The 15,561-nt window shown below is 48.3% G+C and overlaps 1 protein-coding gene across 2 annotated transcripts in view; it reads left to right on the top strand.

Moving 5' to 3' along the window:
- The first annotated feature begins 7,832 nt into the window (after positions 1-7,832).
- TGM3 (transglutaminase 3) overlaps positions 7,833-15,561 on the top strand; it is a 40,143-nt gene continuing 32,414 nt past the window's right edge. Inside the window, exon 1 of one of the 2 annotated variants that reach the window (XM_077872456.1) lies at positions 7,833-7,951. In XM_077872456.1, the coding sequence (XP_077728582.1) occupies positions 7,945-7,951 (7 nt within the window). In that variant the 5' untranslated portion in view covers positions 7,833-7,944. Of the gene's footprint in view, positions 7,952-8,182; positions 8,354-15,561 lie in introns of those variants that run through there. The other variant, XM_077872455.1, reaches the window with a different exon arrangement.

The following is a 15,561-nucleotide window of genomic DNA, read 5'->3' as shown; positions in this document are numbered from 1 at the left end:
ACAGTGATAGTCCAAGGCTGAGGGCAAATGTACAAAATCCATCTGAAATATAGCCAAGGGAAGTGTGAGCCTAGGAGGACTTCCTGGGGCATATCGATTTCTTCCAGAAATTTGGTGAGATTCACAAGTAGTACACAGGGAAATAATTTGGTCAGAAATTTTGCAGATGCCAAGGTGAAACCAATTGGCTTTTAGTTCCTTAACTATCCCCTGTCTGCACATATGTCCCATTTGGTGGAAGAAAAGGACAAACCAAAGGGTTAAAAAGGGGGTGGGCACCTGGGTGGCTCAGTGGTTGAGCATCTGCCTTTGGCTCAGGTCATGATCCCAGGATCCTGGGATCGAGTCCTGCATTAGGCTCCCTAAAGGGAGCCTGCCTCTCCCTCTGCCTATGTCTCTGCTTCTCTCTGTGTGTCTCTCATGAATAAATAAATAAAATCTTAAAAAAAAAAAAAAAAAGACAAGGAGGCCATAGGAAGTCCATTTGGCCCAATAAATATATAATCCATCTGATACTTGTTTGGCATCCTTTCGTATGCTACTGTCTTTTTCAGATTGTGGAGCATCTATCTGCAAGTTAATAGTATCGGTCAAGGATGAAGGCAGATTTGAAAATTGGGTGGAGAGAGGTTAAGGGGGTCCATTCTGAGCGGCGTATTTAGAAGGTGTGTTAGTCCTATCATTTCCTAAGGATATAGCATCAGTTTCCTTTGTATGGGAACAATGAACAAATGAACCATGGTGACTTTAGAAGGAAGGTGAATAGCTTGTAACAGGCTATTATAGGCCCATTAGCAACTGGAGTACCAGCAGAGGTTAAGAATCCACAGGATTTCCAAATTGTGCCAACAGCATGGCAGCCTCCAGAAGCATATTTGCAGTCTGTGTAAATAGTGGCAGTTTTCCCTCCTGGCAATGTGCAAGCTGTAGTAAGAGCTAAGAGTTCAGTAGCTCGGGCTGATTTTAATGGGAAAAAAATATGCCTCTACTGTTCATGTGGGGGAATCTATGGCATACCCAGTTATTATGTTTCCCCAGAAATATCATTTATAAGAGCCACCACAAAATAGAAGTCAGTCTGGATGTTTAAAGGGATGTCTGAGAGAGCCTCTTGTAGTTTTGAGACCATTTCTATACTTGTAAAGCAATCCTGGGCAATAGAGTGGGCTCTCCATCATCAGGAGGTAGTAAGGTAGCTGGATTTCAAGTAGTACGACCATGTAAGATGATGGAAGGGCTAGTCAAGAGCTTGTTCACAAGTGGTTTGTCACTGTATAGAGGGATGCTGGGTTTTGTGAACTTAGAAGACATCGCACGAGAACACAGAGGTGAATGTGGAAGCCTTAATAGAAGAGCATCGGCTTTGTCAACCAACTGGCAGAAGCCACTGCTGCATGGAAGCATGGGGCCGTACCTGATGCAACAAGGTCTACTAGCACAAAAAATATGCCGTAAGATATATCTGAGAGGCACAAGTTTGTCCTAAAATGCCGGTAGCAAATTCCACAATTTTTATGGCAATATAGTTGAAAAAGCTTGTTAAAAATTCAGTAGGCCCAGAGCTAGGGGTGTTGGCATGTTAGTTCCAAGGCTTTGAAGGAGGTTAATGTCTCTGAGGGCCAGGATATACGCTCTGAGGTGTTGTCTAGGAGAAGAGTATACAGATATTTAGCAAGGGTTGCAAAATTAAGGATTCACCAGCAGCAATAGCCAGCTGCCCCTAAAAAAAGTATGTAACTGCTTTCTCATTTTGCGAAGAAAGACAAAATTGACTTCAGGCATTTTAGGGTGAGCTTTCGAATGCCCCGAGATTATCTCACGTCCTAAGTAGATAATAGTTGTTTACACCCGTTGTAGTTAAATCTGGAGGCTCTCTGGCCTGGTTCAGCTAGGGCCTTTAGGAGAATGAGAGTCTGTAAGAGCTTTAGTTTGATCACAAAGTAAAAGATCATCAGCATAGTGAACAAGCATGCAGCCTTGGGTAAAGGCTACAGAATCTAAGTCTGCTTTAAATTCTCAGAAAATGTTGAGGGAAAAAAAAAAGAAAATGTTGAGGGAGACTCACAATATTCCTGAAATATGCAAGCCGGTGTTCATTTTCTCCCTCTGAATGCAGATGCAAAAAGAAATTGTGAGTCAGGGTGCAATGGGATTGAAAAGAAAGCTGAGCAGAGATCAATTGCTATAAACCAGGCTGCATCAGCAGGAATGGAGCTAAGAATAATAGCCAGATTTGCGACTACAGGATGCAGAGGAAGTACAAAGGTTTATGGCCCTAAGATCTGCACAAATAGATAGATTTTATTTTAGTCTCAATCAAATTTACCTTCTTTTTTTACTGGCAAGATTGGAGAGCTACAGGGTGAAGAAGTAAAGAAAAGTACACCCTCCTACGAGAGAAAGTCTATTATAAATTCAACTCCTCACTCTGTATGTCTGGAGAGAAGATCCAGGTGTCCCCCGCTTTTCACAAGTTTGCCTTACACCACTTGGCTTTTATGAAAGATCTACATTGGTCTCTGCTTTCTCTAACTGAAAGAAATCCCAAAAGGATTTTCGTTTTTACGAAAAAAAGGCAAAAAGCAAAAATAGCATTCAGCGTTTGTTTTGCAGTGGGCCTTCACAGAGGCAGCACACACACACCCCAGGGCTGAGAGTGGTCCTGCCAAGCTCCTTCCCCGAAGAAGCTCCTTCAGCGTCTCAGCATCATAGCTTTGAAGCGTGTCTGCGAGCATCTGTGCTTTGTCTTGGTTTATTCTGTGCATCTCTTAGCAAGATGTGTCCTAAGGTATCACCAAAGCCAAAGAGAGGTTAATTTTGGGTCTGGAAATGGTCAAAAAAATTTTTCCATATGAATTGATAGTAATTGCTTCTTTACTTTCTGCCACTTGGGCTTGTGAAAGATTTCATAGGGATGCTCTACTTATGTGTAGCAGGGAAAATCTATATTGAGCCACTGGTGGAACCTATTTATTCCTTCTCCAAAGTAATGCAGTGCACACAGACTTGGCATTCGACCCAACTCCACTTGCATGTGTAGCCCAGGGACTAATTGGAATATCTTTTAAAGACATCCTCCTCAGGGCACCTGTGTGGCTCAGTCAGTTAAGCAGCTGCCTTTGGCTCAGGTCATGATCCCAGTGTCCTAGGATCGAGCCCCATATTGGGCTTTGCACTTAGTGAGAAGTCTGCTTCTCCTTCTGCACCACCTCCCCCCCACCCCACCATACTCTTTCTGTCTCTCAAATAAATAAATCTTAAAAAAAAATCCTTTTCAGATGAATTAAAATCAAACTGAGTTTCTAGCAAAGGAAGTAGGAGATTTAGGGCTTGGTCTGAGGAAAGGGAGGGAAAAATGCCCTTTTCACTACATTATAGTGGCATTAAATTTACATAACACAGCTCTATCAAAAAGGCTAGCTGATGAGCGGTTTGAAAGGCATGAACGGTGTTAAGAGAGCCTAAGATATTGGGGTGGCCTGGGACATGGGCAACAAAATGCGCTGCCCAGGGACTCAAACAATCCTGGATAGAATCAGTAGGGACAGATGGAAGGAAATCCTCTGAGCAGACGGTAAAGAAAACCTCACCAGTGTCAATTAAGAAATCCACTTCCCCAACCTCTATTTTAGGTTTAATGGTAGGCTCTGGGGTGCAGCTGAGGTTCAACTGGAGGGGAAATCATCCCTCTTGAGGAGAAAAATTAACTTTCTGAGGTTGATAATGGGGTTTAGGGAAATTGCTTCTTAAACTTCCCTTTTTCTTAAGTCCAACACAATTTTTCTTTTAATGTTCTAGGTTCTTGCAACATCTGCAATTGTCTGTAGGCATATAAGGAATGGGATTTGCATGCTCTCAGTGTTACACTTGCCTTTCTAAAGATGCAGGTTGCAAAAGCAAGAACCGTTGCTTTATTTTTTTTTTAACTTTAATTAATTTATTTATTTACTTTAGGAGAGAGAGTGTGTCGGCATGAGTGAGGGGGAAGGGCAGAGGGAGAAGGAGAAGTAGATTCCCTGCTCAGCAGGGAGCCCCACTTGGGGCTCCATCCCAGGACCATGGGATCATGACCTGAGCCAAAGGCAGACACTTAAGCAACTGAGCCACCCAGGCACCCTAAAGTCCTTTTTTTTAAAGATTTTATTTTTAAATCATCTCTACACTCAACTTGGGCTCAAATTTGTAACACCAAGATCAAGAATCACAGGCTCTACCGACTGAGCCAGCCAGGCACCCCTGACATATTTTTCCCCCTTGAGAGCTGGCACAGCTGGGCAAAGAGAAGATCTTGAAGTGCCAGCCTCTTCCACTTACGGTAAATGCACCTCTAGATGATGGAGACCAGAGAGAGTGTCCTCACTGGTCATAAAATTAAGCTCTCAGAACACAGAACAAGATGAAAGGAAAAACCTCACCCAGTTTTTTTTTATATGTACATTAACAGCTTTAGCTAAGTCCTGGGTTTCCCCCGAACCACACTGACACCTCAGAGGCATGTGCTGCGGGGTGAGGGACTGTGTGTTATTTTACAGAGTACCTTGTTGCACAGAAGTTTTTCTGAGGTTGGCAGGTGACCTTGTGTCCTCCAACCCATTCTGTGGCTCACTTATTCTAACAAGGGAGTCTCTGGGTTAGGTTGCAAGCGCTCTAACAGCTCTTAAGTGCTCCACCCATGCCCACCAATTTTGTGACTTTGGCTTCCAAGACATCCCTTAGCGACAGTACCTCATGTGCCCATTGACCTGCAGCAAGTTTCTTTAAATAGACGCTGGTCTGGAGAGAACTGTGAGCTCCCCAAGGCCATGAGGCTACTCCAGCAGCAGACTTATGGGACCTAGGCCAGAGTTTGCATCCTATGGTTTTCCTTCTTATGACAGATGACATGGAAGACATGGGAAGAGAAAAGCAGTGTACTCTCTTTGAGAGGAAATGGATCAGTAAAACCCAAATTTACCTGTCACTACACCCAAGGAACTACTTCCACAAATATTTCTTTTTCCTGCTAATCTCAATTTAGAGAGAGAAAAAGGACGCTCCCCACCCAACTTTGGCTCCATCAGACAGCGCAGACAGAGATTCTGGGCTGCTGACATGGTAAGAATTCTTATTTCTACTGGCTGTTTGTCCTCAGATCTCTCCTCTGCAGCATCTCTGACCAGTGAGGCCAACTACTCAGGAGGAAAAATCTTCTTCTGCCCCTCGAGGTTCTTCTGGCTGGTCTATGAATTAAATTGATATGAGACAGATGAACAAGAGAAAATCAGATTTAATTACATACATGCAGAGAACCCACATAAATGTGAGAGATACCAAAGACAGGCAAAATGAGGTATCTGTGTTGTTCTAGACTAAGGACTCAGGGGCCTGGGGCTTCAGAGGGAAGGAAGGTAATGTAAAGGAAGAATGGGAAGGTAAAGATTTGGTGAGCAGATCATTCCTGGCCCATCCCAGAACAATGGGACAAAGGGAGGACTTGAATCAGACTAGCCGTGTTGGGCTCCTCCCTGTCCACCAAACCTAGTTCATGTCATACTGCCATTATGTATGGTGATAGCTCCCTAACTGGAGCAGGTCCTCTATTAAAAAAAAAAAAGAAAGAAAAAAAACATTTTAGGCAGATGGGGAAGCAGGGAGGTGAAAGTTTCTTTCTGAGACTCGTAGGCCTTGATTGTTTTCAGTTCAAAATGATCCCCATCCAAAGTAGCACATCTTAGGTCGACTCATTCTAGAAGGAGTGCCCAGGGTCCAGTTCTTCTCAGCTCCCAGCCAACAGCAACAACAGTAGTAATAACAAACAAACTCCTCTTGGGACGCCTGGGTGGCTCAACGGTTGAGCATCTGCCTTTGGCCCAGGGCTTGATCCCAGAGTCCCAGGTTCGAGTCCCACATCTGGCTCCCTGCAAGGAACCTGCTTCTCCCTCTGCCTGCATCTCTGCCTATCTCTGTCTCTCATGAATAAATAAATAAAATCTTAAAAAAAAAAACAACAACTCCTCTTGATGCCACACTCGAGAGTGTACAGAACACTTTTGCACTCATTCGATCAAAACAACGCACTCAGTTCTCAGGGTTTCCGCAGGAAAGGAGGGCTTTGCTCAGAGTCACAGCCAGTGCCATGGCAGGGGCTAAGACCCACACCTCCTAACTGGGGTCCAACACTCCATGCCACATACCCCTCTGCCTTCCGCTCTCTTCTTGGTCGTCTTCCAGAGCCAAGAGGGGATCACATTCTGCTTGGCATAGGTGCGGTGTCACCTTACTTGGAGCGACCAGAGAACTCAGTCTTTCCCACCTCACTTGGCCAGCCAACTTCCTCAAAGAGGCTCTGGAATCACTCACATATGGGTGTGAATCTCCAGCTTGCAGAGACTCGAGTTAACCCATTTCTCCCCACTGCAAGATAGCAATAATAGTACTGATGTCATGGGATTGCTATAAAGATTTAAAAAAAGGTAATAGATGTGAAGTGTTTGACCTGCCCATGGTGAGTACTAAATTGATGATAGTTAATATTTCCGTGTTTATGGTGATTGATTGATTCACTTATTCAAAAATACGTGTGCTCCTGCCGTCAGCAGGCCCTCCGCCTGGCTCTGAGAAGATGCGAATCCTATGCAGCCTGTATTCTCAAGAGCTCAGTCTAAGGATGGGGGCAGACCTGAGCAGATGGACCAGTGCAGTGAGATGCATCCCGCAATTGGGGTCCCCAGGTGGGCCAGGGGCAAAACGCGGCGGGAGCCCAGAGGATGGAGGGAGGACTGTCTGCCGCCTGCCTCTTCCATCTCACCTTTCTCGAGGCCTTCTTCCCCCTTCTCTCTAGACCCGATCTTGTCATCCTGGTGCTAGGTCTTCATTCCCTCTCCACCCCTGGGGGAGGCCTCAAGCACTCTCTACTCCTTTGTGACTCCTCGGAGCCTTAGGATGTTTTAAAACTCCTTTGTCCATCACGGGAAAGCTCAGTACTTGTAAATTTCCACACTAGGACTTTTTTAAAAAAATGTAAATGACAAACCAGCCAACACAAAATGTAGATTGTCAGGGTCATCCCCCTCTCCCCACCCTTCTTTTCAAAATGTCCTGGAGCCTGGCCCAGAGAGAGACTGATCCCCTCTTTTGCAGAGACTGTGGGGCAGAACTGGGATGAAACTGCGTCACCATGGCTGGTTCTGCGGCTGTCCCTGCTGTCTCTTTGGAAAGAACAGTCTCCCCTCAGTCTGGATTTACACCATTACAGTCCACATCCCTGTACCACCTCATTTGACTGTTCCCATCACTTAGCGGGCAGAGAAGGGTAGACACGATCACCCCCTATCGCAGACAGGGCTTCCAGGGCTGTGGGGTCCAGTGATGCCCAGGGCCCTGTCAGCATCAGAACCTACTACTGCTTCATGCCTCATGCCCCAAACCAAGTGCTCTTTCTACAGCACAGCAACCTGAACAAGCTGGCTGTGATGAGCATCTCCTACCTCTCATGCCGGCAGAAAACACCAACGTCACATACACTGAGAAAGGACCAAGCTGTTTTCTATTTCTGGGTTCTGTAGGCCCATTCTCTTGACCTCCCAAAGGACTTCTGAGCACCAGCTCTAGACGAGATACTTCGAGAAAAGCATGACATCATTTCCTAAACTCTACAATCCAGGAAGTTCGTCTTAGAAGAAAAAAAATCATAAAAGCGAACTCCTGGCATTTCTTATCTCCCTTCTTCTGCCCAAGCTGGTCTTGCACAAGCAGGATGACCTTCCATTGGGTGACAAATATGTCGTAAGGGAAACGTTTACAAGCACTACAGGAATGACCTGGTGCCTCGCCCACTTCATTAGAATTCTAATTAGGTGTGTAGGAGAGGCTGCTATAAATGGTAAGGACATCCCCAGCCGGCTCCCCACACCTTCCGTCCGTCTGTCTGTGCCATTCCCAGAGAAGAGGCAGAGGAAGGCCAACATGACGGGTGAGTGCATGGCATCTTCCTTACAGGTCCTCGCTGGAAGCCCGTGCTTCTCCTGGGCCAGCCCAACGGGCCAGTGTTCAACCCCCGACGGTTGCCCTGGGGGCTCTGAAGGCTAGATCTTAGTACCCTGGGATGGTATTCCCCGGCGCCTCTTTCTCACTGGCTGCCTCACCACTCCAGCATGATGCCGGGGGTAGAACATGTTTGGAATGTAGTCCTGAGTGATGGGCACAGTATTCCACTCAGCTGGACGTCCTGTCCCTTAGATGGACAAGTCTCGCCTTTTCCAGCCCAGTGAGACCCGCCTCTCTTATTTCTCAGTGCGCTTGTTCCAGCTGTCAGTAAACATAGGCAAAGAAAAGCACATCGCAGAGCTACAAGGGAGAGGGAGAGTGACAGCGTGTAAGTTGATTTAAAAAAAAAAAAAAAACTCATTAGCACAGCTGGAATGCTCCTAAGTAAACCACACATCCGGAAGCACCGCAGGCTCTTTGAAAAGCGACTTGATGAGCTGAAACCTCCCGTGACAGAAAGAGCAGGTGTGCCGCAAGACGGTCCCTTCTAGCTGCACCAGGGGAGGACGGGTGGGAAAGAGCTCTAAGGAGCACAGTTTCTTGGGCTCTGCAGTCACTGCTGAGGGTTTGGGTTCTCGTTAGCCAGTGCCCCTGCCAGGCAGCGTGCTAATTATTGCGTGTCAGGGGTGCTCAGCCTCGTGGGTTGACAGTGACGCCAAACCCAAACAAGGCATGAGTCAAACCTGTAAAAATCGTGAATGGTAGTTAGGACCTCGGGAAGGTCTGCCAAAGAAATCCTTCAGCCTGATGCAAAAGGCAAATGCTGGTTACCTTGGTAATCCCAAAGCCCAGGACAGGGTGGCTGCAAGCACGAAGCCCTCCCTTGTCCTCTGTATCCTCCTGGGAACATGCATTCACGCTGGGTTGCTAAGAAGAACTCTGGACCCTATAGACTCTAGCATGAGGAGATAAGTGTCCTCTAGGCCATCCCCCTCCCTCCAGGTGGAAAGGGCGGCGGCCCAGCGGGGACAGTCTTCCCGGGGCCACACAGCCCAAACTTGGTCCCAGCAGTGACCTTTCTGCTCTGTCCTGTTATCAGAGCTGAGCTCAGAGATGAGCACATGTGACATCTGGGACGCAGGAAAACAGTACAGACCTTGGTTGCTCGGTTGAGCTCTCTTCCCCACTGCTCTGTGTTCCTTGGCATCACCAAGCCTCAGGCTCCCGTTTGCAAGATGAAAGGCCTGCAGTAGACAGGCTCAGGCTCCTTCTGGTACTGGCCGCCCTGGCCATGAGAGGAAACCAGGATCAGGGAGCACGGGTCCTGGCACACGCTCACCCCAGTGGCGAGTGCATGGCATCACTCTGCAGGCCTGCAGGGACCCCAGCATAGCCTGCCCGTGGTGAGACCACGCCACTTCAGCAGGCCCGTGTTTCAGGGCCTGTGACTCATGGAGACACTGAGCTTTCAAAGTTCAGTATCTAAATCAACCAGAGCCATCCTAAGGTCACAACAGAATGTAGACAGTAGCCAGTTGGGGGAAAAAAATCCGTTTTTAAAAAGGCAGGGTGAGTACCTTCATTCCCTTCGATTTGTGGCATTGTCACACAGGTGGTTCCTAGCTTAGCATCAGCCAAGCCAGGTAGTGCTCAGCAAATGTTTCTGGAATGAATGGCTTTACTTGTGGGACACCTAGGGAATAGAGCCATGGCAGGTGCGGGTGCGGGTGGGGGACACAGATACATGAGCTGTAGTATATGCCCTCAGTGAGCTTGCACTCACGGCCTGATACTGCTTGGAAACACCAGTTCCTAGGCAAGTGACCCACAAGGTGGACGGTCATGAGATTGCTTAGCAAATCCAAACCCAGCGCTGTGGGGCGCCAAGAGGAGGAGGGGATTAAGTGCAGCCAGGATTTAGGATAGGGGAGGCCCCGGGGGAGCAGATGGCATTTGGTCACAGACGATGAGTTAGGCATGGTCAGGAGCCTCGTGGGGTGAGGAGGGTTTGGGGCACAGGAAACAGGAAAATAAATGGGGATGGGTCGACAGGTATAACCCAGGGGACAAGCAGGGTCCCATGTGTGCTGGTTTGAAAGGACTCTGTGTCCCGCTCCAGGTTCTAACCGGAATCAGCAGGGACCTGGTTATTCCTCTCCTACTGGCGGGAGCAGCCCAGGTGGTGGTGGGGATGATGATGGCAGAGGAAGGCCTGGCTGGCAATGCTCTGCACAAAGTGGTGCAGCGTCCTAGGGCCCTCTGTGAGGGGGGGAAGCCTTGTTCCCCACCCTTAAACATCCCCCAAAGCCCCTTGGGGGGGTCTGAGTCAGAGACAGAACCCCCAAAGTCTAAACCTGCAGGAGGCCAGGACTAATTCTCCGTGCCCCGTGGGGCGGTGAGCTTCTCTTGCCACCTGCTTTATGGGGCAGAGTGCTCACCTTCCTCAGCCTCATTCCTGATCTGCAGAGGACCTGTGCCATTTTGGGCTGTAGATCTGCCACAGAAAATTTCTCCTTGGAGCTGGGACACCAGTGGCTCTTTCTGCCCCTGAAGCAGGGGTCTGCCTCCTTCTGTAAACTCGGAGAGTCCAGGGCTCTCCTGGAGCAGGGGGTACAGCTTCTGTCTCAGCCCCCTGGACCAGAGCGACACCGAGGCTACCTCTGCAGGCAGATCACCCCTTGGGCTCAGGGGCTCAGGGCTATACCTTCTTAGCACCTGTAAGAGGATGAGCTGCCCCTTCTCTGCCTCAGGACCCCACCTACCCCCCAGCTTCCTGTCACCCAGTGGCTGCAACCACCTGCAGGGAGGGCCACCCAGGATTCCACTTTTGCCACCAAGGATTCCACCTACAGAGATAGGACAGCCTCGGGGTTACAAGTGCATGTCAGACGTGTCCTGGGTTGCATCTCAGCTCTGTCCCTACTAGCTGAGTGACTTTGGGCAGGCTACTTAACCCTGTGTCTCAGTTTTCTCATCTCTAAGACGGGGTGCTTTTAGGGGAGCCTGGGTGGGTCCGTTGGTTAAGCATCCAACTCTTGATTTCAGCTCAGGTCATGATCTCAGGGTTGTGAGATGGAGACCCCCATCAGGCTCCACACTCAGTGAAGTGGGGAGTCTACTTGAAGATTCTCTCCCTCCTTCTGCCTCTGCTCCTTCCCCTATTCATGCTGTTTCTCTCTTTCTCTCTCAAATAAATAAATCTAAAATAAAGTAAAATAACACGTGGCATTTTAGTGTCCACTTCATAGGTGCTCAGGCCACATAGCTTATTATCACTTGGGAACTTATTTCCTGAGTCTGTTTTCTCCTTGTCTTGGAGTCTGAAGAAAAACCCTATGAGACAAAGAGCATTTTGTTTTTCTATTGAGGAGGATTTCCAAGGACCCTCTCCCCCTCCAGCCTCCTCACCAGCCTCTGGAGTCCCCAGTTCTCATCTGTATGTGGGCTATCTGTATTCACCTCCCATGATTTCTCCATCTGTGTCCACTCTGCTGGGCTGGGCTGCACAGATGGGGCAATTGATCCCCCTCAAGGCTCCCCTGCCACTGGGGTGAGAGCTCAAATAGGAAATCCTTTTCCCCATCGCTGGGGAGTGGAGGGAACAAGGCCCCAGGGGTTCTAGCAGGAGCTGAGGGATGGGTTCAGAAGGCTCTGCCTTCCTTGCTCTTAGCTTAGTTCCTTCTTTTGTGATGAGGAGCTGTGATCTCCCCGCACCCCCACTCCACCCCCTAGAATGGCCACGTGGCTCAGGTGAGACAGGGTGGGGGCAGAGCGTGCTGCTGATGAGCGTAAAATGGTGACCAGGCCCAAGAGAGGGACCCTCAGTACTCCCTGCATATTAGAATCATGGAGGGGGGGGTTTAAAACAACAACCCCCCAGTGCTGACCCTAACCCTGAGATTCTAATTGAATCTTTCTAGGAATGGGGCCCCGGCCCAATCTAACACTCTCTAGACAGTTCTTATGTGCAGCCAGGGTGGAGAACCACTGGTTTAGGGGCTTCTAACAGCTCCTTTTGGAAACAAGGGGGCTGAGGAGTCCTTCTTCCTTCCTCTCTCCCTGACCGCATACTGTCAAGGTAGGGAGTAAGCTAGGGGTGGCCCTTTCTCCTCAACAGCTTCCTGGACCCGTGCCTAAGTCATTGACACCACAGTCACCTGGATTGGCTGTAGGCTGGCAACTTGGAGACATGTGTGGTCAGGCAAAACTGGCTTCCAGTCTGGGCTGGGGCCAGGCTCTCTGTCTGAGTATGTGCTATTTGGCCAGTGACGTCACCAACTGGACTTTCAAATCTCTCATCTGTGACAGGGGAATAACAACATCATGGGAGTTTTGTCACTATTGAAGGACATAATGTCAATAAGATACACGGTGCCGGGTGTGTCCAAGGTCCCCAGTGGCAGTCCATAAAAAAGCTCCAACTCTCCTTCATCTTATGTCACTATTGGCATAACGTGTCGGATCCCAAGGGACTTGTCCCCCTCCCTGCCCCCACCTCTGGGGGCCCAGGTGTTAGTGATGGGATCCCGATAATTACCCTACAAGAGAGGATGTTGGGGCCTCACTGTCCCCTTCTATAGATGGAGAAAGCACCACCCAGAGATGTGGAGAGCTTGACCAAGGCCCCAGGACCCTTCAGACCACCAGTCCAGGGTGCATTCCACATGACCCCAGGGGGCCTCGCCAGCCCCTTGCTCAGCTGGCCAGTGGAACCCCATCTTCCCCTCCACCTGCGTGCCAAGAAACTGTACTTCCCGTGCTGCATGGGGATCGAACATGTCTGAACACGGGTGAAGGACAAAAGGAAATGAATGACCCGAGCTCAAGAGAGCTGAGAGCTGAGAGGAAAGCCCTGTGTGCCTGGGGCCAGTGGGGGGCTGGCCAGGAGCTGGGGGTGTTCCGGGTGTCCAGAGGGGAGTGGCAGGAGAGGGTGGGAATTGGGAATGGCTCACAGCCCCTCAGTGAGTGACCAGGCTTCCAGACCTGGTTTCTGGGCCACGCTCTGCTTCTAAACTACTTTGTAATCCTTTTGGGGGTTCAGTGGTCTTCCTGTAATATGAGAATATTGGATTACATCACTGCTTTTCAAGCTGTCAGCTGTCACTCATTAGAAGATTATAAAATCAGTTTAGTGGATTGTGACCAGCAATCAAAAAAAAAAAAAAAAAGAGGAGAGAAAATATCAAAATATCAGTACATTGTAAATAGTAAAGGTTAGTATTTTGTGAAACTTTATATCTATTATAGACTCATGTATTTAAACACTCTAATTTCTTAATGTGGTCTCTAAAAAAATACTTGAAGACACTTGGCTAGACAGTTTTTAGTTTAACAATCAGCCCTAATTAGCTCTAGAAATCTGTAAGATACATATCTTTGCCTAGAGAGGAGACTTGGGGAATAGGGTCTGGACAGGTGGGGAAGATCCAGCCACCGGAGTATTAGTTATGTCATGCTGGACCACGTGCCAGCAACTGTATGGTGTGGTCCTCCTGGGAATGGGAAGCGGAGAACCCCAGGCACACACCTGGCAATCCCCGTCTGCTGCTGTCCTGTCTATGGCAGGTGATTCAGGTACAGAGCCAGGCTGATAAAGATTGAGACAGCTGACTAGTAACACAGTCCAGAATCTGTTCTGCGCTTCTCATGTTATCTCTGCCAAAGATGGACCACAGAGTGGGAGTTATGTTTTAGGTATATGTGATTAGGTTTGGTTATGAATGATGGTGAACTCACAAATAGGAATGGCTTAGAGAAACAAAACAGAAGTTTACTTCTTCCTTAAACAGTGGGTTGAGATGTAGGCCATTCTGGGAGGGTAAGGCAGCTGTACAGTGCCCAGGGGCCCGACCCCAACCAGGCTCCCACTCTGCCATTCCCAGGGCATTCCCTGCACGTCTATCCACATCACATCCACACTCTGGGCAGCAGGATGGAAGAAGAGGGAGGTAAGCAGATTAAGGGCATTTGCCAACCATTTTTAAAAAGAGATTTTCTCAAAAGAATTGAAAACAGGTATTCAAACAATGACCCGCAAAAGAACATTCCTAGCAATACTATTCACAAGAGCCAAAAGGTAGAAACAACCCAAATGCCCCTCAACTGATGAATGCGTAAACAAAGTACAGTACCGCCATATCACAGAATATTTTGCAGCCATAAGCAGGAATGAACTTCTGATAAATGCTACCTCATGGACAAACCTTGAAAACGTTATGCTAAGTGAAAGAAACCAACCCTGAAGGCCACATAGCTGTGTGATTCCTCCTACATGAAATGTCCAGGTTAGGCAAATCTGTGGGAACAGAAAACAGGTTCATAGTAGCCAGGGGGAATGAGGAATGATTGTTAATAGGGGTGATGGGAAGATCTGAAACCAGACCCTGGTGATGGTTTCACAACATAGTGAATGTACTATAGGCCACTGAATTGTACACTTTAAAAAGGCTACACTGGGAAATTTTATGTTCTGTGACTTTTAGCTCAATTAAAATAAAAAAAAAAAAAAGAGGTTTCCTGGCAGCTTTATAACTTCTGCCTACAGGTCATTGGCCAGAACTCATTCACGTGACACCCCCCCCCCCACCCCGGCTGCAGGGAGCCCGGGAAATGTAGTGCCCAGTTATATGGGGGATTTTATTACCAAGAAAGAAGGGGAGAGGGATGCCCGGGTGGCTCAGCGATTTAGCGCCTGCCTTCAGCCCAGGGCATGATCCTGGAGTCCTGGGATCGAGTCTCGCATCAGGTTCCCTGCATAGAGCCTGCGTCTCCCTCTGCCTGTATTTCTGCCTCTCTCTGTGTCTCTCATGAATAAATAAATAAATAAAATCTTCAAAAAAAAAAAGAAGGGGCGAAGGAATATAGGGGTAGACACTTAGAATAGTCTCTGCCACACTGGGACTGCTGGAGCCACTGATATTCTCAGGAATTGGAGAAATTGCCCCAAGCCTGCCACCGGAGTTAAGCAGTAACTCCAGGAGGTGGCATGGAAATGAGAGAACCTTGGGATGAGAGTCCAGAGATGTCCTGCTGTGGGAAAGCCACATTCCAGGCCTCCATGAGCTCACATCCAGAGTGTGAGTGTGAGTGTATGATCTGTCTCCAAAGTTTCTTTCCCTCTGATGTTTTTCATGAGTCAATTGGAAGAGTCATGCAACTCTCCCTTCCTGCCTTCCTTCCATCCAGACTGGGGCAAGCCCTGAGGTTGTAGTAAACTCAACCTTGTGGAGAACCTTACATAGTTGTGTCCTTACCCCACTCCCTGCCTGTCCTTTTCCTTCCCCTTCCCCTTCCCTTCTGGCAGAGGGGGCTGTGATGAGTGATATGTCAAGGAATGGAGGGTGGGGGAAAACGAAGGAAACTAGGAAATCCACAGACAGGATCATCAGATCCTTGATTAAGGGGCTGGTAGAGCCAATCCTAGGGTTCAGAGAAAGGACAGTGATTGAAGGTGGCAAGGAGAAAAGTTTCAGAAACCGCACCAGAAGGCTTTATGAGTATGCACCCAACCTGCCCATTCCACTCAGGGATGCAGGGGCAGGCTGCTCCCCTTTTATTCACCTCTCATGTAGAAGGAATGCCTTTTTGTTTTGTGGG

The sequence above is a fragment of the Canis aureus genome, chromosome 26, assembly GCF_053574225.1.
Source record: "Canis aureus isolate CA01 chromosome 26, VMU_Caureus_v.1.0, whole genome shotgun sequence".
In the NCBI taxonomy this organism is placed as follows: domain Eukaryota; kingdom Metazoa; phylum Chordata; class Mammalia; order Carnivora; family Canidae; genus Canis; species Canis aureus.
This window is presented reverse-complemented; position numbering and strand designations above follow the sequence as displayed.